Below are 27,912 nucleotides of genomic sequence, written 5' to 3' on the forward strand. Positions count from 1 at the left end.
TAAAATTGATGAAGTTACAAAATATAGTACTTTCGATTTATAAAATTTTATTAAAAATATCTAATAAATTAAAAGATTAGGAACATTATATGTACAGCAATAAATTATCTAAAAAAAAAAAATGGTTGTGACTGTAATTTGTTATGAGTATTGAAAAAGGAATGTATGTATATATAGTAAATATGTATACTTATATTAATTCAACTAAGCCCATATCCCCAAGTGTAATGCTTGTAAGGGGATCTAGTGGTGGGTTTTAATAAATAAATAAATAAATAAATAAATAAATAAACTATTATTTCGCAATTTCCACTGAATGTCTACTTTATCTTTGGGAAACTTTTTGGAGTTTAGTGGAACAGTATGTTGGTACAATGCTCGTTGGTTGGTACGCATGCGTAAATTAATTTGTTAGGTAACTCTAGTGTTTCAACGTTGGTGATGTATCATAGTTGTTTGGTTTAGTAATATAACCTAAAATTTTCCTAACCTCTTAAAATATATATTTTTATAAGTGCCGAATATTGGCATCCGCGATGAATAAAAACAAAAAGAAAATTTCGCAAAATGAACTAAGACGTATAATGAATGAAAAAAAACTAAAATTGGCGCAGACAGTGAAGAAAATTGATTCACCTCTTGCAAAATATCCTTTTCCTTAAGGCCGCACCGCATTGTTTGTATTAAATTAATATTTATATTTTACTTAAATATTTTATTTTCTAAATGATATGCATGTACAGTTCGCAAAGACGAAAGTTGAAAAAAGTTTGGGTTGGGAGGGGGGGGGGGTGAGAGAGAAAGGTGAGAACTCCTTGGTCCTTGCCAATGCGTGAAAGCCCAATCGCAAGTGAAATCAATAAATGATTTTAGGAAAGGGTTTTATAATGGTCACATGGTACATTTATCTATAAAGTTTCTGTTATTGCAAAAAAGAAATTGGTGTTGCTAATGTCACTTGGTCATATCTTACAATTGTTGCTTTTAAATTACTACTATTTCGCCCTCCCTTCACAATTTAATTTTATCTCAAATTGGTTTCAGGCCATGCGTGAGGAGCATGGATGCATACCTTTAAACCTACTGTTTGTTGTTTTCTCAGTTATTTAAAATAAAACGTAGGAGATGGTAGTTGATGGTAAATTAATAACTTCGCAGATTTTTGGTGAAAATAAATTTATAATGTGAACACTTCTGGTTTTTGAGAAATAACAATGAATAGGTTACATTAGGTAGCCTGTACAATGATGTAGCTGTTGCCATGTTGTGCTTTTTTTTTTGTTAGCATAGCGGAGATTATTTTCAGCAAATGTTGGTTTGATTGCCTGTGCTTTTTATAGTGACGTAAATTTATTTTGTGCTGTTTTAGCGTAGCTGTGTGAATGTTTACCACCAGAGATTGGCCTGATTGTTGTCGCTGTTTCTTTATACTAGCTGGAATTTGCTCCTGTGTTTCTCTAAAGATTCTTAGGAATACAGCATGGCCGAGACTGTTTTCAACCCTAATTGGTTTTCCACCCTATTTAGGGTCTGGACCCCGGTTGGACGTATTGACATTAAACATCCCTCTTTTTTAGAAAACAGCCTTGGCTGCTAATCTATTCTCAAGGATATCTGGAGAATCATAGGATCATGTTGCAGCTAGTATCAAATAAACAGTAGGGCGGCAAAAACAGAATCAGGTATATCACTTGTTGAAAACAGTCTCGGCAATGCTACTAAATCACAAAATAAATTTACGTCACTATAGAAGGCACAGATGACTAGGCCAATCTCTTGTGGAAAACAGTATCAGCTACATAAACAACAGATAGAGAACATCAAGGTAATGGCTTCATCATTGCACAGGCTACCTAATGTAACCTATAAACTGTAATTTCTCAGAAACCTGTAGGAATTTTGCAACGCTCTTTTCAGGGGAAGTAGAGAAGCGTGTGTAATGTAAAAAAAAAACATTCAGAATTTTATTATTTTATTTATATAAAACTGATTGAGCCTTGTTCCTCACTCCAGCAAGTAGAGAGTGACACATATTATTAAAAATTTAAAAATTGGAGGATTTGGGGGAGGGGGGAGAGGCAATGTTACAAACAGGCCTTTGCAGGATCATTAAATATGACTTTTTTTTTTTTAAATCTGCTTTACTTTGCTTCCTGATGTCATTTTAGCACAAATGACTTGCTAGTCCACCTGCAGCATTTATTTTCTTGTTTCTCCTTGTCGTTTGGAAGTGATTAAATATGTCGGACATTCATGCTGCCAGGTTAATTTATAATGTGGCAATTGGTATATTTTATTGCCATAATTTTTTTTTTCAATATTTAAAAAATTTCACTCATTACTATTAACAACATATTTTATTGCTAAATGTATCACCAAGCAGTCATTTGCAGTTTTTACCTACCATATTGAAAACCTTCCAGTGAATAATCTGGATGACTTAAAACTGTAATTTAAGTGAAAATGGGCTGCAGATTGCTAAACCTTCTACCGAACATTCCATACCTGTGGCGATGGAAGCTTGTAGGGAAAGTAGGATTGTGGCACACTGCTTCGTCGAGTGTGGGTGTAGCGTTGGGTCCCATGCTTCCTTGACTGGCCGCCTCACGTACGTGGACGGCCGGCTGACGTGCCTCCTGTGCGACCTGGAGGTGCGCAGCGAGGCAGTGTGGGGCGCGCACATCAACGGCAGGGCGCACCGCGACAACATCGCGGCGGCCCGGTGGCGCAAGGAGGACGCCTCCCGGGACCACTCGGCCGTCCCGCCCAAGCCCCCGCCGCCCCCGCCGCTCGGCAAGAGGCCCGCGGCCCCGCAGCCCCGGCCCCCGGCCAAGAGGGTCCGAGGTAACGTCCTCGCTCGTGCTCCCGGAGCTCGCCCGGCCCTGGTTCCAGCCCTGTCCCGTGTCCCGTGTCCTGCACCGCAGTCCGGCTGACCTGATCCTTGCCGAGAGTTTTCTTAAAATCAAAAAGGCATTGCTTATCAAAAATACTTCCACCGTCAGAATGCGTTGCGATAGAATCTAAATCCTAGTTGTTGGTACAAACGACTGTCAAATGTGGATTCCCGAAGGACCACATTTTCTATGCAAGCAAATTGTTAGGTTTTGGCATTACTTATACTTCTTTTCCTTCCCGCTGGGAAACTCAACAAACATCTACTGTGTTCAAGCGTAGCTCTAGTTGACAGTGACCTGAAGAAAACTGGAATATAATATTCAGCACGAAGTTCTGAAAATAACTGCTTTTGGAATTGTTCTGCTTTAAAGGTGTTGCTCCCGGGAATGAAATTCCGCTCTATGGTGTTGGAGATTCAGGTTTTTACATGAGTCTACTGAACATATTTCCTATGTTTTTTCTCATTAAATATCTTCAAAATATGCTTGACGCCTAGTGTAACTTATTTATCATTTTGTAAATTTTTTCCAAGTTTTCTGACATGGCATAAAAAAAGGCTTATTCACATTTATGTATCTTACCTAAGATGTGTGCATTTGTCTTTTTTACACACTTTGCATCAGATAATTATAGTCTCCACTTAGTTTGAAGGCACACACCTCACATCGAGAAGACTGTAGCTAGGTCACTGCCTTGCACTTAAAGCTGATTGGGCTCTTGATGTGTGTCCTTAGAGCTTCTTCCAGTCTGTCCAAGTATGCATGTCCCTAATTGATAAAATTGTGTTTGTGATTGATTGCTTGTCAAACATTGAGCTGCAGTAAAGCAATTAAAATAACTTTGTGTTCAGGGGGAATGAATACAAGAAACATGAAATGGTGTTGAAATATCAATGATGTGGAAGATTTAACTAAGAGGGTATTGCCAAATAGTGAGAAGTTTTTCAAGCCGTCTTGGTGGTACAATAAATTTGTAAAAATCGGTAGAAAGTGATGTGGAGACCCGCTAGAACAGCAAAATAAAAATAGTTCCAAGTGGGGCCATTTTTTTGAGCCAAATGAGCCAGAATGAACTAATTGACTTTCTTGAGGAAAAAGGTACTGCAAGAGTGATTTAGCTGTATTGTATCTTTGAAAGATAACACACTTTGATTCAATGCTTTGATTATACCCTCTGTAAAAAAAAAACACACTCACTGTGGAAATATAAACATTTCAAATATAAAAAAACTATGAAATTTTCAGTGATGCAGGAAAATAAGAAAATATAAGACTGAGGCAAGGAAATTGATATTAATCAAATTAAACGTGAAGGCAAAGAGAGAGAAACATCATCGTTCAATAAGTGAAATTATCGTGTGAAGTTTTCTTGGCTTTCAGGATTCGTGTGTTGATGGGAAGGCCAGACCATGTTTCACACCTGGCTCCTCCAGAATGCAAGTCCAGTGGCGGAGGGCGTACGGCCGGCCTGACGTGGTTGCTCCCCTCACCAGGCATCCTCAAGAACAGCCAGGAGCCCCCCAACGTGCCGGTGGGGTTCTTCGACGACGAGCAGTTCCCGGGCTTCACCTCGGTGAGGCCGGCCGCCCCGGACTCCAGCGAGGACGAGGACCCCGGTGCCCCGGCGGTTGCGCGCATCAACCCCGACGACCCTCTGCCTGAAGGCTTCTTCGACGACCCGCTCCTGGACGCCAAGGTGAGCTCTCCTCCGCTTGGAACCACCTCTCAATAGCAACGTCTTTACAGCATGAGTGGGGCTAGTGGAGAATATAGTAGGGAGTCGGACACAGTGGCGTAGGTAAGGTGACTGGCGCCCCTGGCCAGACTTGAAAATGGCGCCCCCTCCTGCTCCGGCTCCCCTGGCGGGGGCCATCCCTGCACCCGCCTGCTACGCCACTGGTCGGACAGCTAAAAGACTCTGCCGTGTTAGTTACAAGTGCGAACCTCCATTGTGCACTTTCTTATTTGGTTGTATCGTTCAAATGAATTATTTAAAGTGCGAGGTTCCACTTCGAACAAGTGTGGCGGCCACACACCCATGTTCGATTCTGCTTGGGGCTCAGTCTGGAAGATGCTCCTTTGTGTTTTTCGCAGATGTAGTGAACGGTCTTAAATCCTGCGTGGCCATGCCGATTAGTGATGTTGTGGGATTCTTGAATATCGATGGTATAATGGTATTTAAAACAAGTTATAATAAGCTGTTCTTTAGAAAGAGCACTGGTCTTCTTCAAAAAATCACTACGGAATTGTAATTTTTAGGCTTAAAACAGTTGGTACGGATTCTTGAAAGCACTTGTGGGACTTGCATTATACCTTTTATCTTCATTTCTCCGCCATACAGTGTTACAGTCACCGCTCAGATTTCAAAGTTGTCCGATGCACGACGAGAAGACTGCCCGCCAGTCCAGAGGAGACACCGCGCTAGAAGCACCAGCGAGCGTCGCGCTTATCATCCCGCCTCACCGACACCAACACTCCCCCGACTATGCCAACCCCTTAAGTAGAGCATGTGGTACAAGATGTAATGTTATTGGGATCAGCACAAGACACTCCTTATAACCAAGACTTGTGCTGATATATGAGAGATACTAGCTGTTGAGTGATTGGTAAGGATAAACTTCAGGTAAAGTACCTTGGAACACACAGAGAAATTCCTTATAAATATTCTTAAAAGAGATATCTATTGAAGCTAGGGCGGCAGATTTTTGCGGCGGAAAATTTAGGGACAGAATTTTTTTTTTGCCACCTCACAGAAATCAAAAAGATTTCTGCGTGACAGTTTTCTGTTTTCTGATGTTTTACAGATAGAAGTCTGCAACAAATTTGCCGATGACTTTCCCCTCTCCCTTGTCATTGTACGTTCCGTGAATCCGCGTAGCAAACTTCCATATTCTAGAGTAAAACAGCTAGTTCGCCGCCCCCCAACCAGTAATCGGCCTCTGCGCCCTCTGCCCACACTTTGAATGAGTGAAAAAAACCAAATTATAGAAAACGTATTTCTCTCTTCCCACCATTAACCCATACATGCCAGTCCTCCTACTGGTTGGAGTCTGCGAACTGGATGGTTTGTATATAATGAACAAGATTACTTACGACAATATCATCGATGATTTTGCCAACAAAAAATCGTGCAAAAAGGTAAATTAACGAACTTTTATAACTTGACTGAGTCAATTATTTTTAACTGTTTGTAAGCGCAGTAAAGATCATTTAAATTCACGTTTACCAAATGTACATTATTGTGTAGGTAGCATGCATTACTCCCGCCTTATTAATTGTGCGTGATTGAGCTTTGATTAGCTCAAAAATATACCCAAAAATTATTTTACGTTGCAATTCCGACGAAGTTGTTGGATTGTAAGAATAATCTGGGACGTGGAAATTGTGGAGGCGAGGGCGGCAGAAACTCGACGGCCCGTGCCTTGAACACCGGCCGTGCTGTGTGCAGGCCCGCCACGTGGAGTACAAGGACCCGGTCCAGGAGGAGTGGGAGAAGTTCCAGCGCGAGATGAAGGAGGAGACGACGGTGTCGGCCCAGATCATCGCCGAGGACCAGGAGGAGGCGACGGCCGAGCGCCAGCTGGACGAGATCGACGAGCAGATCCGCAACTGGAGCCGGTGAGGCGTCCCTGTCCCCCTCTCCCGCGGTCGCCCCGCGGACTCGTGCCAGATAGTGCACGGATGGTCCGAACTACTTTGTTTTACAAACGACAAGTTACCAGTATTTTTTTTTATCATAAATTATGGAAGAATACTCGGCTGTGAAACCAAAATTTTTTTATTAAATTACCTGATAGAAAAATGCGTTCGTTTGTGGTATGTACTTAAATAATATTTTAAAAAGGACTTAAAATATCATGTACATATTTCCCTAGAAAACTTTTCATGTGTAGGGCCAGGAAACAATCGCGATTTCGGTGACCTCTAGGATAGACTCTCCACCGTCCTCTGTGCATCCGGTAACAGCGCACCTGTTCACTGGCTACTGACTCGTGATGTATTATAACTGCAATGTTTTGTAATTCGATACTTCTTTCGTCGAGGGTTGTTAATTGGCTCAGAGTCCTTCAGGTAAACTGTTGGTATAATACCGAAGCAGCAAAAAGTTTAACTCATTTGGATTCTGGCCTATCGCGAAATGAAACCGCGAATTTTCCCGGTCTGTGTTTATGAGCATTCACTTACATTGTGATCATAGGTTCAGCTAAAAATTGTTCAAACTTATTAGGCTGAAGCATGTATCTTGTTGGTACGTCTTAAAAGGGGGTTAGCTGTAAATCCGACAGCATAACTTTAAGTGTCCATGCCACTGCACTGTATTGTTTGAGTGGAAAGCACAGTCACGTCTTTAACGACTAGACTTCACTCTACGCATTGCAGGTACGACTGCAGGGAACGCTGTTCTGTAGTGGATACTCGGATGCTGTTATGCTACGATTGACACTTACGTAGAAGCAACACTTTTTTCATGGCTGCGACATTGACGTGGCAGTGAGTGTTAAGGCTGTGCTATTTTGGGCTGTTGCATTGTCGTGCTACTAGTTCCGTCTAGCACAATTTCTACTAATGTTGCACTCTACTATATACAATATAAATACACCCAACGCTGACGGACTCTGTAATGCTGTATGAATTCTGTTTTCATGCACTTACAGTGCAACTTTTTCATTGCTCTTTGCTAACCTGTTTCTCCTAGCATTGCTGCCAAGTCCGTGGTGCAAATTTAACATGCATGGGAGCATAGCGTCATATTTTGACAAGGGCGATAGTTTCAACATTTTTCGGTTATAAAGTAGCGAGCTGTGGCTTAGCTTGCATGTTTTAGCCGCGTGTATCTCTTTGATATGATTCAAGTTGTTGGCCTCCACTTAAAAAATATGAATCTACCAACGTGTCAACTTTCATGCTAACGTTGTTGCGAACTCTATTCAGTGGAGCACCTTCATACGAATCGCACTGCCAATAATGGTTGCGATCCTGGTGTATATTGAATATAATCCAGAGCATCGAAGATTATTGAATGACCAGAGACAATTAACTCACAATGTAGTTTTTTAAGAGGTTCTTCACTAAATAGAATTTTTGTGTCAAAAATAAATAAATATATATATATATGTGTGTGTGTGTGTGTGTGTAAAATAATTTTTATTTGCACAGTATTAAAACAAGTTGAATTTTTGATGTTTGCAATTATTGATTGCATTAGTTTTTTTTGCATTAGTGTTAGTAAACACTAATTTATGGAATCTGAAAATATTAAAAATTTGTGCTATTTAAGAAATAATTAAACTTATTATAAATAACAATGGTATACAAAATAATATTTTTAATGTCATCGGCCGGGGGAGTATGAACCTGGGAACAGTGGTCGCAGTTCACTCTGCACTGTGACCCGAGCGTGAGGCAGACTTCACGAATGCACGCTCGTCACGGCCAGTGGTGTAGCCAGGATTTGTGTATGGGGGGTGTTAAGAAGCATGCCTCCCCCCCCCCTCCCGTATCAAAGCAGGGGGTCTGGGGGTCCTCCCCCGGGAAAATTTGGATTTTAAGGTGTAAAATAGTGCTATTTTAGCAGTTTTCGGTACTTAAATTTAAATATTGTAATGGTAAAATTTTTATTAATTTTTAATATGAAATTTTAATGATTAATAAGATATTAATTAATGATTAATGCTAAGGGGGGGGGAGGGGGTTTGAACCCCTAAACCCCCCCCCCCCCCCCCCCCCCGGCTTCGCCCCTGGTCATGGCGGCACGCTCGTTCTGTGGGCAGGGTGCTGGACCTGGAGCGGAAGAAGGAAGAGGTAGCCCGATCGGCCAGCGTCAAGGCCAGCGCCTTGGACGACGACGGCGGTTCGAGCGCGGACGAGGCAGAGTTCGACGAGTACCTGGACTGGCGGGCCAAGAAGTCGTTCAACTAGGGAGCGCGTGCGGATGCTGCTCTTGGAGCCCGGAGCTCTGCTGAAGGGCGCGCCTCCCGTTTCGTGTCATGATTTTATATTTATATCAATCACTGATCAACTTTTAGACTTTTTCAATTATTTAATTTTCACTAAATGAAAAATTTATACAGCGCATATTTTTTGCATAATTAGCTGCCAAAGTTACATTTTTAACATTTTTTTTTTTTTTTTTTTGGTTGTACAAATAAGGAGCATTAATTTATTGCAGAACTGAAACTTTTTTAGGTTTAACTGCGATGCCACTGGCTACTTCATGATATGGTTTGCATTTCTGTCACAAAAACTCATTTCATGTTTCTTTGGCCGTACAAAATCGTAATAAATTTTAGAAATTTTGAAATGCCAGGTAAAATTAATTAGTATTTTCTGACAGAAATTCAAACCATTTCTTGAAGTAGCCAGTGGCATTGCAGTTTAACCTAAAAAGTTTTATTATTTTTTTTTTTCAATAAATTAAATTCTCCTTATTTGCACAACCCAAAAACATTAAAAATGTAACTTTGGCAGCTAATTATGCAAAATTTATGCACTGTGTATATTTTTCATTTCGTGAAAGTTATACAATTGAAAAAGTCTACAAGTTTATCTGTAATTACTGTAAAAATAAAACCTTGACCTGAAATGGGAGGCACCCCCGTAAGACAACTCTCACTGCTCACTTTTCAGAGTCTCCTTTCAATTAGCTCCGAGAAATGACTGGTCGACTGGTGCTTCCACTTGCAGAAAATTAATTAATTTGCATTAATGTATTTATCATCATTAGTGTGAATTTCCATCACATTGTGCCGCTTCTCATGCAAGACTGTTGCAAATCGAACAACGAGACTCGCAGTAAACATTTCTGTGAGCTTCAGAAGTAATTTAAAGTGCTGTACTTATGAAAGAATCATATGTATTTGATTTACCGTCATTATTTCAATGTTATTGGCTTTATCAGAAGATGAAGTGAGCTTTATTCACGCATTATTGAAATTATTTTATATTATAGTATAAAGCATTTTAAGTTAGCTGGTGGTTCATTACAAAATAATATGATACCGTGATTTTTTTAGATTTTTTTTTTATCAAAAGGTATACATAATAATTTGTACAGTGCAAAGTATTAGTTTGACTTTAATTTTACCTTGTTTCTGTTTTAGTTTATTCTGCCTCAAATTTTAGTGGCTACTATTTTAGTAACTACAGTTAAAGGAGAATGCATAATCGTAGTTCCTGTGGAAAAAATTAAGAATAAACTTCAGTGTAGGGTTTTTGATGGTTTTTTTTTGTTCCAACACTGTGGTCCTAGGATTGGTCGACAGGCCTGTGACCTTCGGGAAGGATAGCTGTTTAGTTTAAGTTTCATCTTGGTGTTTAAAGTTATGGGAAGCCTACATACAGTTCACATATCCTTTTGTGCACGCCCAAATACTTACCTTCCTGTAACTTTGAGAATTAGTTTTTTAAGTTGAAAAAATGTGCAGGTTAAAAGGAGGACATAAAAGTATCAAGAGACGTATTAAAAAATACTCAATAACATTAAAAATGAGAAAAATATGTTTATTTGGGAATTGCAGCGAGTATCTGTTTTACGTCATACGAGACCTGTCGCTGCTTGACAGGTTTATGTTTTAAGGTCCCTGTCATAATTGAGGCAAGCTGTTTGCAAGCACAGTAAGGACTTATGCGGCATCCACGTTACAGCACATGCGAATTATAAAATTATCTTTCAAGTTAAAAAATCCTGATATTGCACAAAGGAAAGTATTTGGGTGTGTATTAAAGATTTGTGAATCATAGGTTTCCCCAAAAGTTACTGTGTTTATTTTTTATAATTTTTTTTAAAATGAATGGTAAAAATTTGCTTTAGTTCTGAATTTTATTTATAATACTAAGATTATGAAATATTAAAATAGGATAAAAATTTTGGACTACCACATAGGTACACTACTACTATGTAAGCCAAAATATTAACCTTATTTTTTTTTGGGGGTGGGGGGGGGGGGTATGAAGTAAGATGACTTTGAAACAGAACTATGTCCTCATTCCAAAATATTGTTACAGTGACGGTTTTATTGTTCAAATTTGTCATTGCATTTGTATTTATTCAGCACATGCCAATGGTAATAGGTATTTAATGAGATAATACTGCATCATGCTATCCTGTACTACTCATTTTCCTGCTGAGCCGATAACCATTGGCCTCTTTGCCCAAGCAGTAAACACTCATGCTTGGTGAGTTGTGGCACGTATATTATGCCATTCATAGTTTTATCCTGTTGGTGCTCACATTTGTACTGGAATATTCGAGAGTTTATTTATTTTGGAAGTGCTGTCTCCCTCACTGTCTGTGCTCAAGAAACATTGTGCTCAGTTGAGCAGAAAGAACCCACAGTAACATACCTTAGTCCATTGTCAGTACGAACAACCCATTAGGTTTGTTACTGAGCATGTATTACCAGTGCATTGCCAATATTTTTAATGCTTGTCCATGTATATATGTAAAATAAAGAGAATAGTTTACCTAGCAGAGTATTTTTTTTGTTTGTAATTTTTAACTCCTGTGTTGAGCTTTCTCTAGCAGCTTAAAAGCTATAAATTTTGTCCCATATGTTAGAATTCTTTCATTTTTGGTGTTTACTAGAAACGTGCTGATCCTCTCAAAAACTTATTTTGATTTGAGTCAGAAATCCAGGTGTTTCCAAGTTCATACTCGGTTTTAACTAGAATCCTTTTAATTGTTGTAATGTATAAATTTTAATATAGCCATAATTAGTTGAATTAAATGTTTTTTTTTTTTTTTTCTGAATACTGTGGATTGCCTCTTAGCCGGCTGCCACAAGTTTCAGAAGGTGACGACTCGTGAGTTGTCATGACGTGTGTGTCTGCTGGTCTGTTCAGTTCAGTTGAGCTTCTGAGTTACTGTCCTGCGACCAGAGGGGGGGAACACATCCGCCAAAATCCTAAAAAATATATCATCGCAACTAACAAAAGAAAATACTTTGAGAGCAAACAGCTGACAAGATGGTTCTCCACACACACCCCCCCTCTCCCCGAATGAAATTCTGCATGTAGTCATGGTGTTGACCGGCTAGAAGGGATTCCCCTGTACACTTACGAAGCAATATTTTCTAGGTCAAATTTTTACTCATTATTTTCTACAGTTTTTTTTGGAAGTCTTTTAATTTTTTTGATTAGTTGGGATAGCACCGAGGCTAATTGAGATGAGGCAGGCTTGGTGACTGGGCTGCCACAGGTTCGGATGGTTCCAGCCCTGTCTTCTTAGTCGGCGAGCGGCAACGAGAACTGTTGTGTGTGAGTCAAGAGTTCCCTCCCGTGCACGGGCGAGAGAGAAAGAAGGCAAGTGTTGTGCTGAACGCAGGACTTCGTAAGCGAGGACAGGGCGGTTGTGGAATTGCTGAGGTTGGGCGACTGAGTTAAGAGTGGCATGGCTTTGGTGGCTCCTTGGTAGGTTTTTATTGGCAATGATGATACGGATCAACCACCAGCAAGAGGTCGGAGATAGAAGAAACTTGTCGTCGATTAAGAAGCACCACCGACTATGTGACAAAAAGCAAATTTTTCAGGTCAGGCTAATGGTAACTTTATGCACCATGCTGGAACTGAATGATGGCTGGTGTTACAAAAAAGACCAAGCGCTGCTATTCTGTTGGATTTTCTGTGAAACATGTCTTGAGAAGATGCCAAATGCTAATATTTCCATGGAGAAACAAAAAAAAACTAATTTAAAAAAAAGTCACTTGGGCGGTGTTGTTTCTTAAGCGACGATGTGATAGCTTCAGGAGATAAGTTGTCATCTTTTATTTAAACTTTAAGAAGTGTACAAATGGTAGCACTTCTTTTTCAAAAAAGGGAGTGATGTAGTGGCAAGACTGGTACGCAACCACTGCCCACACAGACTTTAGGTAGCCAAGTTGTTATTTCGATGTACCAAAATGAATTTACATTACCTTAATCAAAAAATTAATTAAAGTTTAAGAATCTTGATGTTATATTAAACATAAAAGTCTTCCAAGTATCATGCGGACTCCGGGTAATGTGAAACGTTTAGTAAGCCTCGAAGATATTCAGTAGTATGTTTAAACATAAAATTGAAATTTATTTAAAAGTAAATATTTGTTGAATTTTTTTAAAGCTGTGAAGTGCAGGCACTATTTCTGTTTTTATAATGAAGATAATGTTTTGTCGAAGTTTTAACCATGTAAAATAATTGAGAGGAGAAATAACCGAGTCTGTAAAAGGAATAATTCCTGGTAATACCGTATATACCAGCAGAGGAGTCGCTCCTGGGTTTAAGTGTATGCCTCGCAGCTATAATTTGGATCATAAAAATACAATTCTTTCGCGGTTAATGGTCGCCCTCAATTAAGAGTTGCACCATCTATCTGTCTACAGTAGAGTACCAGTGAATTGTTCCTGTTTCAGCTTATTGGTGCGTAAGAAATAGAGCACTGGTATTAACCCCTAGGCCCTCTTTTTGTCTGCTTCCTCTGCTACTTTATTACTGAGTGGAAGGGAGTGAGGCCAGCCCACTTTTGGCCGGTTTGCCCCCTCTGATTTACGACCCCTCCTAATAACAAAAGACAGCTGTGTATCCCTTCCTGGCTATTGTAATTTTTTTGAACCTATCCTCTTTCAGAAGAACAGAACAAAAAAAAAAAAAAGGCAGCAAGCTAACCTTTCTTGTCAGTTTCTTTTATAAAAAACTAGCAAGCAGGTTACAGTCAGCAAAAAATTTGTGCTGAGCTGAAGAACATGAAAAGCAGGGCTTTGAAGTTTGACTTTAAAAACAACACCAATTGCGGTAGTTTTGTCATAGAATTTTGCATTTGAAAGCTGAGGAATCTCAAGCAACAAACAATTAAGTTGGGTTACAGTTGCGTACACGTGGAGAGTGTGCCAGTTGACGGACAATTTCAAAAGTTTTGTGGCGGGAGGGAGGGGCAACTGGCAATACCACTGCATGACTACACACACTCGCAGACTCGCTGGTTTATTTTTAGATTTCCCCTCCAGCAGACTGCCTGGGTATGTACCTCACAAATCTGTACCTCACAAATCAGTCACATTGTACCAAAAATTGCCGAAATTAGAACCACTAATTACGATTTATTTTTATATCTCTACCGGTGGTTTATTTTATCTGCTTGTCAAGGAAAAAAAAAGAAGTTTATTTTATGGGGAGACACACACATTTTTTGGAGTTACATATGTGTTAAGAAATAACAAAACACTTTTTTTTTTAAATTGAATTTTAATAAAAGAATTTGTGATTACAATGTATATGTTGTATTAAAAAACAAGATTTTTTTTAACTTTTTTTTTTTTGTGTGGAAATAGTTTGTAATAAGTTTGTCATCTCATCTATGTTGCTAGGCTTTATAGAAATACCTGATCATGTTCAGCTCAGCTGAAGCAATTCAGAATATTATCAATTTAAAAAATGGATCAGCATCATGTACCACTTCTTAATTCACCTATTCTACGTAGATATGGTAGAAAAAGTCACCAATGCAAATATTTTCAAGTATATACACATTTTAAACTATTCAATGCCTATAATAAATTACTTAGAAATAAGCTACTCTATATGAGCTTTATTTTCAAAAAAGCGCTCAACATCTATTGTAAATAGTATGTTTGTATAAATAATGTAAGGTATAGTAAAAATGCAGTGCAAATGTGACGACAGAATCCTAGAATGCTACGAAGAGAAGGTGACAGAAGTTTATTGTGCCATTTTAGTTTGAACCAATGGAAATGAACCTCTTCCCCTGTGGTTCAGTTCCAGAGTCAAATCTAAGACTTAAAAATACTGATTGTGGTTTAGAATCTTTCAACACTCGGAGAATCAACCTACTGGTAAGTGCAGTAATGACTACAAAGAATTCGGTAATAAAAACATATGAGAGAATCATTTGTCTCATTGCTAGGTCATAATAATAATAATGTTCAACAGAAATCTCATGTGTTGCACACAAATGATGAATCATCATAGTTCTTAGGTCGCACATTATTTGATATCTCGTGTCAGCTGAATAGTACTATATCCACAGTTATCTCAATGACACTTGAGCAGATTGAAGTACATACCAGCCACAAGAATTGTTTTCCACTACAGTTTAGGAATGGAAAGAAGTCTCAAAACGTTTTATCCTCACCTCGTCTTCCGAGCAGGTATTTAGCTACTTTATCACAGCTACAGTTTATATGTACTCTACTTTTAGTTCTATGTGTTACAACAGCATAACAGCGGTACTCACATCATGTTAACTGCCTACTCTTATTTAAAGCACTCCTCCTATAAACTATTGTTTGACAGAAATGCCAACAAGAAACCTTCCCCAATTTCCTGTTGGCAGTTGTCAACCATTGGCTGAAACTTACTACTCTAACTTGCTTTGTTTGAAGCAGTGAGGTATTTTATAACTCTACTCCTACTGTGCATGATCATATGTGTTATATCTCAAGACATCTGAGTCACAAAAATCAAATTTTATTTCAAAACTGGCATTATATCAACTGAACCGAAGTTTGCAGTCATATGTGGACATTGTTATTCGTTATAATTGCATGGTTACATCATCTACTCACCCACTCTACAAATGCCTAACAGTTCATAAAGCAGTTTCATCTATGCTTAAAGCCTATATTAGTCTATGCATTTTATTTTGTGTTATAATATTTATATAAATATGTATATATTTGCATTGTTTCCTTATATAAGATTACATTATCACAAGTTTTAAGAGGCAGAAAAGAGCAAACAGCACGTTCTAACACAATGACGGCCAACGACACTGTTAGTAAGGGTGGATTAAATGGCAGAAATGTTATACAACTATTTTTTAGCAATCTTACAATAGTTGTGCTCATTAAACTCCAGTATAAAGAAAACGTAGAAATAAATCTCGAGTAACAACCATAATTTCTGGTGCAGGAATCAACAAACTGTGTAAAAGACAATATAGTTATTTTATTTTTAATTCACTCATTGCCTAATAATGTTCATATATTTTGATAGGACGATATCATGCATCTATTATACTATCATAATTAGTATTTCTTACTTTTCTCTGTGTGAATGTCATACGTAATTATCACAACCCTTTCAATTGGTAAGCTTGTGTTGTTGGTGCAACACAAACATCCATTTGATTTATCGGATCAGAGGTGGGTGTTTTAATCCATGTAATGTCTGTTACCAAATAATAGAAGGAAATTAACTGTAGCTTCCACACTACATAGCTTCAAAAAATTACATTATCCATGATGATCAATGTAACTGTCATGAACACCATTTCAAGTCAAACTTTCGACAACAATAATCAAACTTAATGGGGCTACCAAGATCTGATTGCAGTGATTCTCTACTACTTCCTCTTACATTTCTACAAATTCTTCCTTGATTTGTACGGAGGTTTAACTTTAATTGATTTAACACTGGTTTTGCTGGTCCCTATAGATAATCACTCATTAGTTGAACGTCTAGTAAACCATTACAGCTAACTCAAATCGAATCTGATTCATACTACACTGTCAAAACACTAACTGCTGAGAGCTGTTTCACACAGCAGGTGCGGAGAGAGGGGCTTGTGGAAATAGCTAGATACGTGCTGGCAAGCATTTTGGGCGTGGGCTGGCGAGGCGACACTAGCCAACAAGAGTTGTGCTGGCTCGTGAACGGAACAGTGTGAGGTTATGTTGCGTTGCAGGGGTGTCGGCAGCAGCCGTAGGGCTGGTGCGGGCAGGAGGAGAGACGCAAAGGAATTGTAGTATGAAAGAGAAACGATAGTCTGACTAGTCTAAAGCAGTAGTTGTCGGTGGGGCGCAGCTGGATCTTGTGGTGCGCGAGTTCTTCGCTCAGGCCTTGGCGTTGCGCTCCACGGTGACCTTCTCGACCGTGGGCGCCGCGTCGGTGCTGTTGACCGGGTGCCGCAGCGGTGACTTGGGCGACCGTGTTGATGTCGCAGAGGCGTTGCTGCTTGTCTTGCTGCCACGCCGGGAGCCTGGTACACAGCACCACCAGTCCAGTCACAACACAACACCACCATCCCATCCACAACACAACACCACCATCCCATCCACAACACAACACCACCAGCCTAGTCATTATTCAGCACTACTAGCCCAGGCACAACACAGCACCACCAACCCAGTCATGTCACAAACCACCAGCCGTGTCACAACACAACACCACCAGCCATCACTACACAGGACTACTAGCCCAGTCACACCACAGCACCACCAGTACGTACTCTGCTTAGTAGCATACCTCAAGTTTAAGGTTTCAGTGACAATTATGCTAATGTATTAATGCCTACTTGCAAGGCTTTTGGGCAAAGACATTCTACGGTAAGAGGGACAGCTGTCTTTTCTTCTGAAATGAAGAAATGTTATATATATAAACTTAACTCTGAAAAAAATTATTAGCAGGTTAGTTGTTAGTGTTTCAATCAAATATCAGCATGTAAACGTCACACCCATGCCTTACCCGGAACTCGAACCCAGGACACCTTGCACCGTAAGCCGGTGTGCATCCGACTACGCTACGGAGGTCAGCTATACTTCTCTTCTAACAATTGAGGTAAATGATTGTCACGGAGATATAAGATTGTCACTTGTCAGTTGTAGGCAGTGAAGGACGTAACAGTGGCAGAGTTATATAGATAATGGTGCATGATACCCTCATTTGCCGAGATAAGATTATTATGTTTTATTTTTAATCAAATGATAAATGTAAAAAAAGATCGATTTAGGTATTTTTTTAAATTTTTTTAAAGTTGTGTTGTTTCTTAAATATAATGTACCTATTAGTATACCAATACAAAAAAAAAGACTTCTTGAAACTTTTTTCATTACACATGATTGATACAAAATATAATAATATATACGAAAAAGTGGAGTGAGACGACTTGATGCGCCCCACATGGCATCACCTTGATAGGTGGTGATGAATGCGAGGGTAAAGATCCCATGCTACACCAGGAGGAGGATGCTATGCGGCGTCACCTTGCGAGGCGGTGGATGATTGCGAGGGTAAAGATACCATGATATGCCACGAGGAGGTGGTAACATGAGAAGCGGTGGATGAATGCGAGGGTAAAGATGCCATGTTACACCACGAGGAGGACACTATGCGGCGTCACCTTGCGAGGCGGTGGATGATTGCGAGGTTAAAGATACCATGATATACCACGAGGAGGTGGTAACATGAGAGGTGGTGGATGAATGCGAGGGTAATGACGCCATGCTACACCAGGAGAAGGACGCTACGCGGCGTCACCTTGCGAGGCGGTGGATGGATGCGAGGGTAATGACGCCACGCTACACCAGGAGGAGGGCGCTACGCGGCGTCACCTTGCGAGGCGGTGGATGATTGCGAGAGTAAAGATACCATGATATGCCACGAGGAGGTGGTAACATGAGAGGCGGGGGATGGATGCAAGGGTAATGACGCCACGCTACACCAGGAGGAGTACGCTACGCGGCGTCTCCTTGCGAGGCGGTGGATGAATGCGTGGGTAAAGATACCATGCTATGTGATAACATGAGAGGCGGTGGATGAATGCGAGGGTAATGACGCCATGCTACACCAGGAGAAGGACGCTACGCGGCGTCACCTTGCGAGGCGGTGGATGGATGCGAGGGTAATGACGCCACGCTACACCAGGAGGAGGGCGCTATGCGGCGTCACCTTGCGAGGCGGTGGATGATTGCGAGAGTAAAGATACCATGATATGCCACGAGGAGGTGGTAACATGAGAGGCGGGGGATGGATGCAAGGGTAATGACGCCACGCTACACCAGGAGGAGTACGCTACGCGGCGTCTCCTTGCGAGGCGGTGGATGAATGCGAGGGTAAAGATACCATGATATGTGATAACATGAGAGGCGGTGGATGAATGCGAGAGTAATAACGCCATGCTACACCAGGAGGAGGACGCTACGTGGCGTCACCTGCGAGGCGGTGGATGGATACGAGGGTAATGACGCCACGCTACACCAGGACAAGGACGCTACGCGGCGTCATCTTGCGAGGCGGTGGATGAATGCGAGGGTAAAGACGCCATGCTATACCACGAGGAGGCGGTAACATGAGAGGCGGCGGATGAATGCGAGGGTAATAACGCCATGCTACACCACGAGTAGGACGCTACGCGTTTTCACCTTGTGAGGCGGTGGATGATTGCGAGGGTAAAGATGCCATGCTATACCACGAGGAGGTGGTAACATGAGAGGCGGCGGATGGACGCGAGGGTAATGACGCCACGCTACACCAGGAGGACGCTACGCGGCGTTACCTTGCGAGGCGGTGGGCGAGTGCGGGCGCAGCGACGCCATGCTGGGCTGGCGGCTGGGCGCGCGCACGCTGGACCGACTGCCGCGCCGCTGGTCGCTGTGCAGCAGCTTGCTGTCCCTCAGCAGCGACACGTTCATGAGGCGAGGGTTGGGCGTGTTGAAGATGGTGCGGTTCTCCCGCCAGCGAGCCCTGCGCACCCCGACCGCACTCTGCAGTGTCCCACCCTCGCCCTGGCTTGCCTCTCTTGGAGACACGCTGCGGTCCCCGCCGGCTTGCTACCGTGGGATCAGTTTACTTCACATTTCACTAGCTGCAGTACCTGGCATTGCCTGGGCCGAACACAGGGTGAAGGGAAACTTTTATAGAACGTCAAGTGTGCAAAATAATTGCTATAATTGCTATAACCCGGCAGACGTTCTGCCAGTGTATATTTATATAAATAATTTCTGTAATACTGACTTAAACAGACAGATAGTTTCTTATGAAGATGTATTACAATATTATTTTATTCTGACAGTTAGTTTGCCTTCCACAACTGAAATAGTCGATAAAAGTATAATAAAAATTAATTTTTTATTACAGATTAATTCCCTAATATAAATAAAGCTAATTATATTCCATTCTTTGCAAACATTTATTATCAACCTAGCAAACGAATTTAAAAATTCATGTATGCGAGAATATAAGTTTAATCTGTGGAAAATGTAAAGTCATAGATAATGTTCAAGAGATAAAATACACAGGTACGTGCTCGACTGTTTTCTAAAATGAAACAGTAATATTTCTTATATTATAAACAAAATTAAAAATATGGTGAATAAATTTTTTCAACAAATTTTAGTATTATCTGTTGAAGGTGCCGTCAACCGCGGTCTCGTGTTCGAGTCCGGGCGCGAGTTCTAGCGGGGTGGCTGGTCTGATTAACGTTTTATGTTCCGGGAGGGCGCCAGGCTAGCTCGGTGTCTAACCAATGAGGGTTCGTGGTTCGTTGCCCCAGCGTGGTCCGCTAGAACCGTCGGCGGTCTTGCCTGGGAATTTACGTTAAAGAAGAATGCGTGGGATTGCCGTAGTAGCGACGTGCCTTTATTCAAGGGGTTGACGTCACACCGTACAATTACTGAGTACAGACATGCCCCTGAGGGCTACTTGTCCGTTGCGGGGTGCAGGCCGGTACATGTTCAATGTTTCGTGGCACTGGTTTCTCGGGTAACAGTATGCAGGCCAAGTACACTTGGTGCAAGAGAGGCGCGCACAGATGACGTGGCGCAAAGTTACATTAACAAAGTACACTTAATGAAAATTAGGCGCGCACAAATGACGTGGCGCAAAGTTACGTTAACAAGTACACTTAATGAAAATTAGGCGCGCACAAATGACGTGGCGCAAAGTTACATTAACAAAGTACACTTAATGAAAATTAGGCGCGCACAAATGACGTGGCGCAAAGTTACGTTAACAAAGTACACTTAATGAAAATTAGGTGCGCACAAATGACGTGGCGCAAAGTTACGTTAACAAAGTACACTTAATGAAAATTAGGCGCGCACAATTGACGTGGCACACAGAGTTTGTGGGTGACTGGAGTCGGCCAGTCCCGTAAGCGATTGTTTCTACGCGGGTGCCGTGCCCACTGGGGTGGTACACGCACCGCCACTAAACTTGGCGAAGTTTCCCTTGCGGGTTTGTGGTCAGCGCGAAGGCGCGTGGCCTTAAGAAAAGTTCTGTGGTTTACGGGAGACGGCCCGTGCCGTATGCTGAAGAGCGACCCTGCGCACCAGGTGTGGTGCGGGACGTCTTTACGTTTATGCGGTCGGATTAGGTCCTGAACCGTAAAAAAACGGACCGGGCACGCACGGAGAGGTGAATAGAAAAAGGTTTGGTTTATGCTAAATGACTATATTTACCGGACGTTACTTGCGATGAAGACAATGGTTGTGGTCTCTCCGTGGGACGTAGGTCCGTCCCGGTCCGCGAGTCGAGTTGAACTGCGGAACTGGCATGGCGTCCGGTGGCGCGTCGGCCCCTGCCGCGCCAAGCTTGACCTCATTACGTTAAAAACTAAATGACTGCGTCTGGAAGAGACTTTAAGGTCGCAAAATTCGTAATTAATTGTTTGAGGGGGAATGGGTGTGGTTCGTCTCTAGTCCACTCGGATTTAGTGTGCTTTATAATAATAATGTCTGGTTTGGCCGTTCGGCTCGGTGGCTCGCTCGACTCGGGTGGGCCACGGCCAGGGGTGCGTTCCGTTAGCGGGAGAGTATACTGGCGGGTGCAGGTCGGGCTTAGGGATGGTCGTCGGTCGGACGACGTCAAAGGCATTACAATGGTTTACTTAGCAATTATTCAGTCTGTTCAGCCGTATGGTATTTTGTCTTGGGAAGGATGAGCAAAATACCAATCAAACCACTTATTAAAATTCAAAAACCTGACTTTTTAAAAATGATAACAAGTTTGCAATGGCCGATCACAACTCAGCAATGGCAAGTGAGTAGCAAGATGTCTGCCAGAGAGCAGCACCGAAGGTATTGCCCGCCAAGCGCTAGAGAGCAGCACTGAGGGTACTGCCCGCCAGGCGCCAGAGAGCAGCACGTACTTGCTGAAGAGCCGCAGCACCACACACAGGATGATGAACATGAGCGCCATGCCCACCAGCACGCCGATCATGGCCGGGTCAATGTAGCGTGAGTTGTCCGCCTGAGTGTTGGATGCTGCAACACGCAGTCACGCAGTAGCACATTCGCTTAGTTACACATTCACACAGTTAGTAAGGTCACGCAGTCATACAGTTGAATAGTTACACAGTCACATAGTCACAGTTGTGCAGTTGCATGGTTACACAATCACACAGTCTCATAGTTACTGTGATATAGTCGTATTGTTGCACAGTAACACAGTTGTCCAATCACACTTTCGCGTAGTCTCATAGTTGTACAGTCTTGCAGTTGATAGTACAAAGGTCATGCAGTCATACAGTTTAATAGTTACACAGTCGAGCAGTCACGCAGTGGCATGGTTACACAGTCACACAGTCTCGTAGTTAAACAGTCACATAGTCGTATAGTTCCACAGTAGTCTAACACAGTCGTCCAATCACACTGTCGCGTAGTCTCATAGTCGTGCAGTCTTGCAGTTGACAAAATTCATTCGCGCAATCGCACAGCTTTGTAGTCGGGCAGTCAAACATTCGCTCAGTCACATGGTGTACACAGACCTTACCCGGAGGAGAAAGGTCAAAGAGGTGTATCTTACCTGGAGAGTAGTATATAAACGAGCTTCGGCGCTTGGGTTCTGGGTGCGGATTGATGATTGTCGATGCCATATTGGATTCTAACATCACGGCCACCAGCTGGCATTCCGCCATTTTGAATTCTAGACAATCCGTCATATTGGAATCAAATTTCAGACTCTCTAACGCTGCAGTTTTCATTATGGGGGCTATCTTGATAATATGTAATTATTGACTTAGAAAATCGGTAAAAATTTAAAAATTATAAAATAAATAACTTGTTAAAATAATGATTGCTTAGATCACATATAGTGGTTTGTTCAATCCTTGACAGACTCCTTGATGGTTTTTAATAAAATAAAATAAATTTTTTTACTAATTTAAAAAATTCCCAATTTTTTCTGAAGAATATTATAAAATTTTAATATGGCAAACAAATTTCAAAATAAATGAATTTTATTTTTATTAAAAATTTATTACTTAATTTTTATATGAGATTTTAAATTTCCCAGAAATTTTGGCATTAAAAATTACTGACTTTAAATATGGCATCCATAACAAAAGTTGCAATGTTAGAAAGTGGGGAATACGATTCAAAAATGGTGGCGAATGTTCTAAAATTCAAAATGGCACAATCCAAGTTGATGGATTCAAAATGAGGTCAAGGTCGAATCAAAAGTCATAGGTCTAGGTCAAGGCCAAAGTCGAGGTCAAATTCAAAGTCAGAGTCTTGCAATATGGCCACTGTGATGTCATGATCCAAGATGACATGATCCAAGATGGCGACTGTAACATAAATTTAAACATTCTACAATCCAAGATGACGACTGTAACGAAAAGTGCAAAGGTGATATCATACATTATGCTCCCATGATGTCAGAATCCAATATGGCGTCGACAATCATCAATCCACAAGCAGAACCCAGGTGCCGGAGCTCCTTTAATATACTCCTCTGGTGGTTGAAGTTCGAGGTGATGTATATTATCTGGAGGAGGGCGGTTTAAGAGTTCTTTTGCTGGAAGAAAAGGGTATGAGGAGAACCTTACAAAGATGGTAGTCTAGGAGGTGTACCTTAACGGAGGAGGGCGGCCAAGGAGGAGTGCCTTCACGGAGGAGGCCGGCCGAGGAGGAGTGCCTTCACAGAGGAGGGCGGCCAAGGAGGAGTGCCTTCACGGAGGAGGGCGGTCAAGGAGGAGTGCCTTCACGGAGGAGGGCGGCCAAGGAGGAGCACCTTCACGGAGGAGGGCGGCCAAGGAGAAGTGCCTTCACGGAGGAGGGCGGCCGAGGAGGAGTGCCTTCACGGAGGAGGGCGGCCGAGGAGAAGTGCCTTCACGGAGGAGGGCGGCCGAGGAGAAGTGCAATCACGGAGGAGGGCGGCCGAGGAGGAGTGCCTTCACGGAGGAGGGCGGCCAAGGAGGAGTGCGTTCGCGGAGGAGGGCGGCCGAGGAGAAGTGCCTTCACGGAGGAGGGCGGCCGAGGAGAAGTGCCTTCACGGAGGAGGGTGGCCGAGGAGGAGTGCCTTCACGGAGGAGGGCGGCCGAGGAGAAGTGCCTTCACGGAGGAGGGCGGCCAAGGAGGAGTGCCTTCACGGAGGAGGGCGGCCAAGGAGGAGTACCTTCACGGAGGAGGGCGGCCAAGGAGGAGTGCCTTCACGGAGGAGGGCGGCCGAGGAGAAGTGCCTTCACGGAGGAGGGCGGCCAAGGAGGAGTGCCTTCACGGAGGAGGGCGGCCAAGGAGGAGTACCTTCACGGAGGAGGGCGGCCAAGGAGGAGTGCCTTCACGGAGGAGGGCGGCCGAGGAGAAGTGCAATCACGGAGGAGGCCGGCCAAGGAGGAGTGCCTTCACGGAGGAGGGCGGCCAAGGAGGAGTGCCTTCACGGAGGAGGGCGGCCAAGGAGGAGTGCCTTCACGGAGGAGGGCGGCCAAGGAGGAGTACCTTCACGGAGGAGGGCGGCCGAGGAGGAGTGCCTTCACGGAGGAGGGCGGCCAAGGAGGAGTGCCTTCACGGAGGAGGGCGGCCAAGGAGGAGTGCCTTCACGGAGGAGGGCGGCCAAGGAGGAGTGCCTTCACGGAGGAGGGCGGCCGAGGAGGAGTACCTTCACGGAGGAGGGCGGCCGAGGAGGAGTACCTTCACGGAGGAGGGCGGCCGAGGAGGAGTCCCTTCACGGAGGAGGGCGGCCGAGGAGGAGTACCTTCACGGAGGAGGGCGGCCAAGGAGGAGTACCTTCACGGAGGAGGGCGGCCGAGGAGGAGTACCTTCACGGAGGAGGGCGGCCAAGGAGGAGTACCTTCACGGAGGAGGGCGGCCGAGGAGGAGTCCCTTCACGGAGGAGGGCGGCCGAGGAGGAGTACCTTCACGGAGGAGGGCGGCCGAGGAGGAGTCCCTTCACAGAGGAGGGCGGCCGAGGAGGAGTACCTTCACGGAGGAGGGCGGCCAAGGAGGAGTACCTTCACGGAGGAGGGCGGCCGAGGAGGAGTACCTTCACGGAGGAGGGCGGCCAAGGAGGAGTACCTTCACGGAGGAGGGCGGCCGAGGAGGAGTCCCTTCACGGAGGAGGGCGGCCAAGGAGGAGTACCTTCACGGAGGAGGGCGGCCAAGGAGGAGTACCTTCACGGAGGAGGGCGGCCGAGGAGGAGTGCCTTCACGGAGGAGGGCGGCCAAGGAGGAGTGCCTTCACGGAGGAGGGCGGCCGAGGAGGAGTACCTTCACGGAGGAGGGCGGCCAAGGAGGAGTACCTTCACGGAGGAGGGCGGCCGAGGAGGAGTACCTTCACGGAGGAGGGCGGCCAAGGAGGAGTACCTTCACGGAGGAGGGCGGCCGAGGAGGAGTGCCTTCACGGAGGAGGGCGGCCAAGGAGGAGTGCCTTCACGGAGGAGGGCGGCCGAGGAGGAGTACCTTCACGGAGGAGGGCGGCCGAGGAGGAGTACCTTCACGGAGGAGGGCGGCCGAGGAGGAGAACCTTCACGGAGGAGGGCGGCCGAGGAGGAGTACCTTCACGGAGGAGGGCGGCCAAGGAGGAGTACCTTCACGGAGGAGGGCGGCCGAGGAGGAGTACCTTCACGGAGGAGGGCGGCCAAGGAGGAGTACCTTCACGGAGGAGGGCGGCCGAGGAGGAGTACCTTCACGGAGGAGGGCGGCCAAGGAGGAGTACCTTCACGGAGGAGGGCGGCCAAGGAGGAGTACCTTCACGGAGGAGGGCGGCCGAGGAGGAGTCCCTTCACGGAGGAGGGCGGCCGAGGAGGAGTACCTTCACGGAGGAGGGCGGCCAAGGAGGAGTCCCTTCACGGAGGAGGGCGGCCGAGGAGGAGTACCTTCACGGAGGAGGGCGGCCAAGGAGGAGTGCCTTCACGGAGGAGGGCGGCCAAGGAGGAGTACCTTCACGGAGGAGGGCGGCCGAGGAGGAGTACCTTCACGGAGGAGGGCGGCCAAGGAGGAGTCCCTTCACGGAGGAGGGCGGCCAAGGAGGAGTACCTTCACGGAGGAGGGCGGCCAAGGAGGAGTACCTTCACGGAGGAGGGCGGCCGAGGAGGAGTACCTTCACGGAGGAGGGCGGCCAAGGAGGAGTACCTTCACGGAGGAGGGCGGCCGAGGAGGAGTACCTTCACGGAGGAGGGCGGCCAAGGAGGAGTACCTTCACGGAGGAGGGCGGCCGAGGAGGAGTACCTTCACGGAGGAGGGCGGCCGAGGAGGAGTGCCTTACCCACGCAGCCCACCGAGCCGTCCGGCTTGAGGACGGGCGTCAGCTCGAAGCGGCACATGCAGCGGCCGTCGCGGCACTGGGTCTGGTAGTTGACCTGCTCGCACTGCTCCGTGAAGTCGCAGGACTCGTTGATGCGCCTCTCTGCAACAGCAGCGGCCAGGCGCCGGCTGCAGACCGACACTGCGCGCTCCTGTTGGCAGCGGCTTACACTCGCGGGCCCTGCCGGCCGGCGGCCGTCAGGTTATAACTGTACCTCGTGCATCGGCGTGTTCACTTGCTATTAGCAATTACACAGCTTATTTCAGCTAATATTTCTAAACTAGTTAGTTGTAAGGCGCTGGTTGAAAAATTAAAATAAGAAACACTTTAATATAATATATACGAAATATTGATTAAAAATTCAATTATTTAAATAACGTGTAAATTAAAATATATTTTCGACACACATATATATGAAATAATAAATATGAGAAAAATTTTTTTTAATAAAGATCCTCTTGGAATTGTGTGAAGGTGTTATCGTCGTTAATCTTGAATAAATTATAACGAAATACATAATAAAAATTTATTTTCAGCGTTAAATTGAATATTTGTTTAGTAAGTTATTCAAATTTTAAAATTAAAAAAAAGCTTGATTAAAAATTTTCAAATCAAATTAAAAGAACTATTCTATAAGTTTAAGCACCATATTTTGGTGGAAATAATTAAATGCAGTTCCTAACACGTATAAAAAAATAATGTAAGTGTAGATGTGCGTATCGCTTCAGAGTGCAGGCATCAGACTCCTGGATGGCGCCTTTTTGCCGCCCACTGGCATTCTGCAGGGTGAAGCCTTCTTTTCACAGACGAGAGAGCCAAACGACCGATCGTGCACCTTCAGTTTTTTGTTCATTTAACTCATGATAACTAATGTTCAATTAGGTTAGTTTAGCTACATTATAAATACTTTAAAACATTGTAGACGTTGATTTGGTTAGGATAGCTACATTAAAGATACTGTGAAATCATGTAATCGGTTTCCTAGCCCTGGATAGCTACATATTAAAAAGTTATTTGCTAAGCAACCATAAAATGATTTTACAGTATTTTTAATGTAGCTATACTTACCTAATATAACCAACCATCCACAATGTTTTAAAGTATTTATAATGTAGCTAACCTATCCTATTCGCCCGCAAAATTTAATGCCACACCGGTTTATACAATGAGATAGAACGGGAAAAAAAAAGCGAGCATGAACTTCGGGGAACTTCGGGTGTGGCTCTCTCGTCTGTGAAATGATGGCTTCCCTTCTGCAGGCAGGCGCTGTCTTAACTACGGCCACACAGGGCGCTTGCTCGCTATGTTAGCCTTGAGAGTAAAATACAGCCAGCTGCATCTCAGCTGTCACTGGCCACACAAAGCTGTGTTCGCTATGTTGGCGACGTGGCCAGGTGTTTGGTTCTCGGCTATTTTTATAAGACGTCACTGACTTCGCGCATACGCAGATAAAAAAAAATTGGTTGTCTGTAAAGTCGGTAAAGTCGGTTTACGGACGATGGTTTAACGTGACAACGTCATAACAAAACATTGATGAAATGATTGCATATTTTTATGAATAAAATTGAATCATTATTATTGAATTATCACTATTTTGTATGGATACAAAGAATGAGTGAAATGAAATCTACAATTTAATTGATAAATTTACTTTTTTTTGCACTCATTAATTCAAATATGTTTATTACTTTAACGAACAGATTATTTTAACTATAACTTTTATACATGTTTGCTATTTAACTTCAAGATCGTCGAGAATGTTTTACGCTTTTTCGCAATTACACATTT

At 43.6% G+C, this 27,912-nt stretch overlaps 2 protein-coding genes across 2 annotated transcripts in view; one reads left to right on the forward strand and one right to left on the reverse strand.

The window, feature by feature from the left end:
* Window positions 1-436: 436 nt before the first annotated feature.
* On the forward strand, window positions 437-11,361 carry LOC134528485 (zinc finger protein 830). Its single transcript, XM_063362137.1, has 5 exons — window positions 437-646; window positions 2,609-2,844; window positions 4,388-4,590; window positions 6,343-6,512; window positions 8,666-11,361. Exons 1-5 carry the CDS (start codon window positions 537-539, stop codon window positions 8,811-8,813), a joined length of 867 nt encoding a protein of 288 aa, XP_063218207.1. The 5' UTR covers window positions 437-536; the 3' UTR covers window positions 8,814-11,361.
* A 2,799-nt stretch (window positions 11,362-14,160) lies between these two features.
* Window positions 14,161-27,912, reverse strand: part of LOC134528486 (uncharacterized) — a 161,594-nt gene continuing 147,842 nt past the window's right edge. The window contains exons 5-8 of the mRNA XM_063362138.1: window positions 26,086-26,226; window positions 21,752-21,866; window positions 19,160-19,347; window positions 14,161-16,864 (exon numbers count right to left, since the gene is read on the reverse strand). Coding sequence (XP_063218208.1) covers window positions 16,719-16,864; window positions 19,160-19,347; window positions 21,752-21,866; window positions 26,086-26,226 — 590 coding nt within the window. The 3' untranslated portion in view covers window positions 14,161-16,718. The remainder of the gene's footprint in view (window positions 16,865-19,159; window positions 19,348-21,751; window positions 21,867-26,085; window positions 26,227-27,912) is intronic.

This window comes from Bacillus rossius, chromosome 1, assembly GCF_032445375.1.
Source record: "Bacillus rossius redtenbacheri isolate Brsri chromosome 1, Brsri_v3, whole genome shotgun sequence".
Taxonomy (NCBI): domain Eukaryota; kingdom Metazoa; phylum Arthropoda; class Insecta; order Phasmatodea; family Bacillidae; genus Bacillus; species Bacillus rossius.

What these genes read in the sequence shown, in the direction of transcription:
- LOC134528485 (XM_063362137.1), top strand. Translation starts at nt 537, where the DNA reads ATGAATAAAAACAAAAAGAAAATTTCGCAAAATGAACTAAGACGTATA. An exon ending in ACCCGCTCCTGGACGCCAAG is followed by an intron (nt 4,591 to 6,342) that starts GTGAGCTCTCCT and finishes TGCTGTGTGCAG; the next exon opens with GCCCGCCACGTGGAGTACAA. An exon ending in CAGATCCGCAACTGGAGCCG is followed by an intron (nt 6,513 to 8,665) that starts GTGAGGCGTCCC and finishes TTCTGTGGGCAG; the next exon opens with GGTGCTGGACCTGGAGCGGA.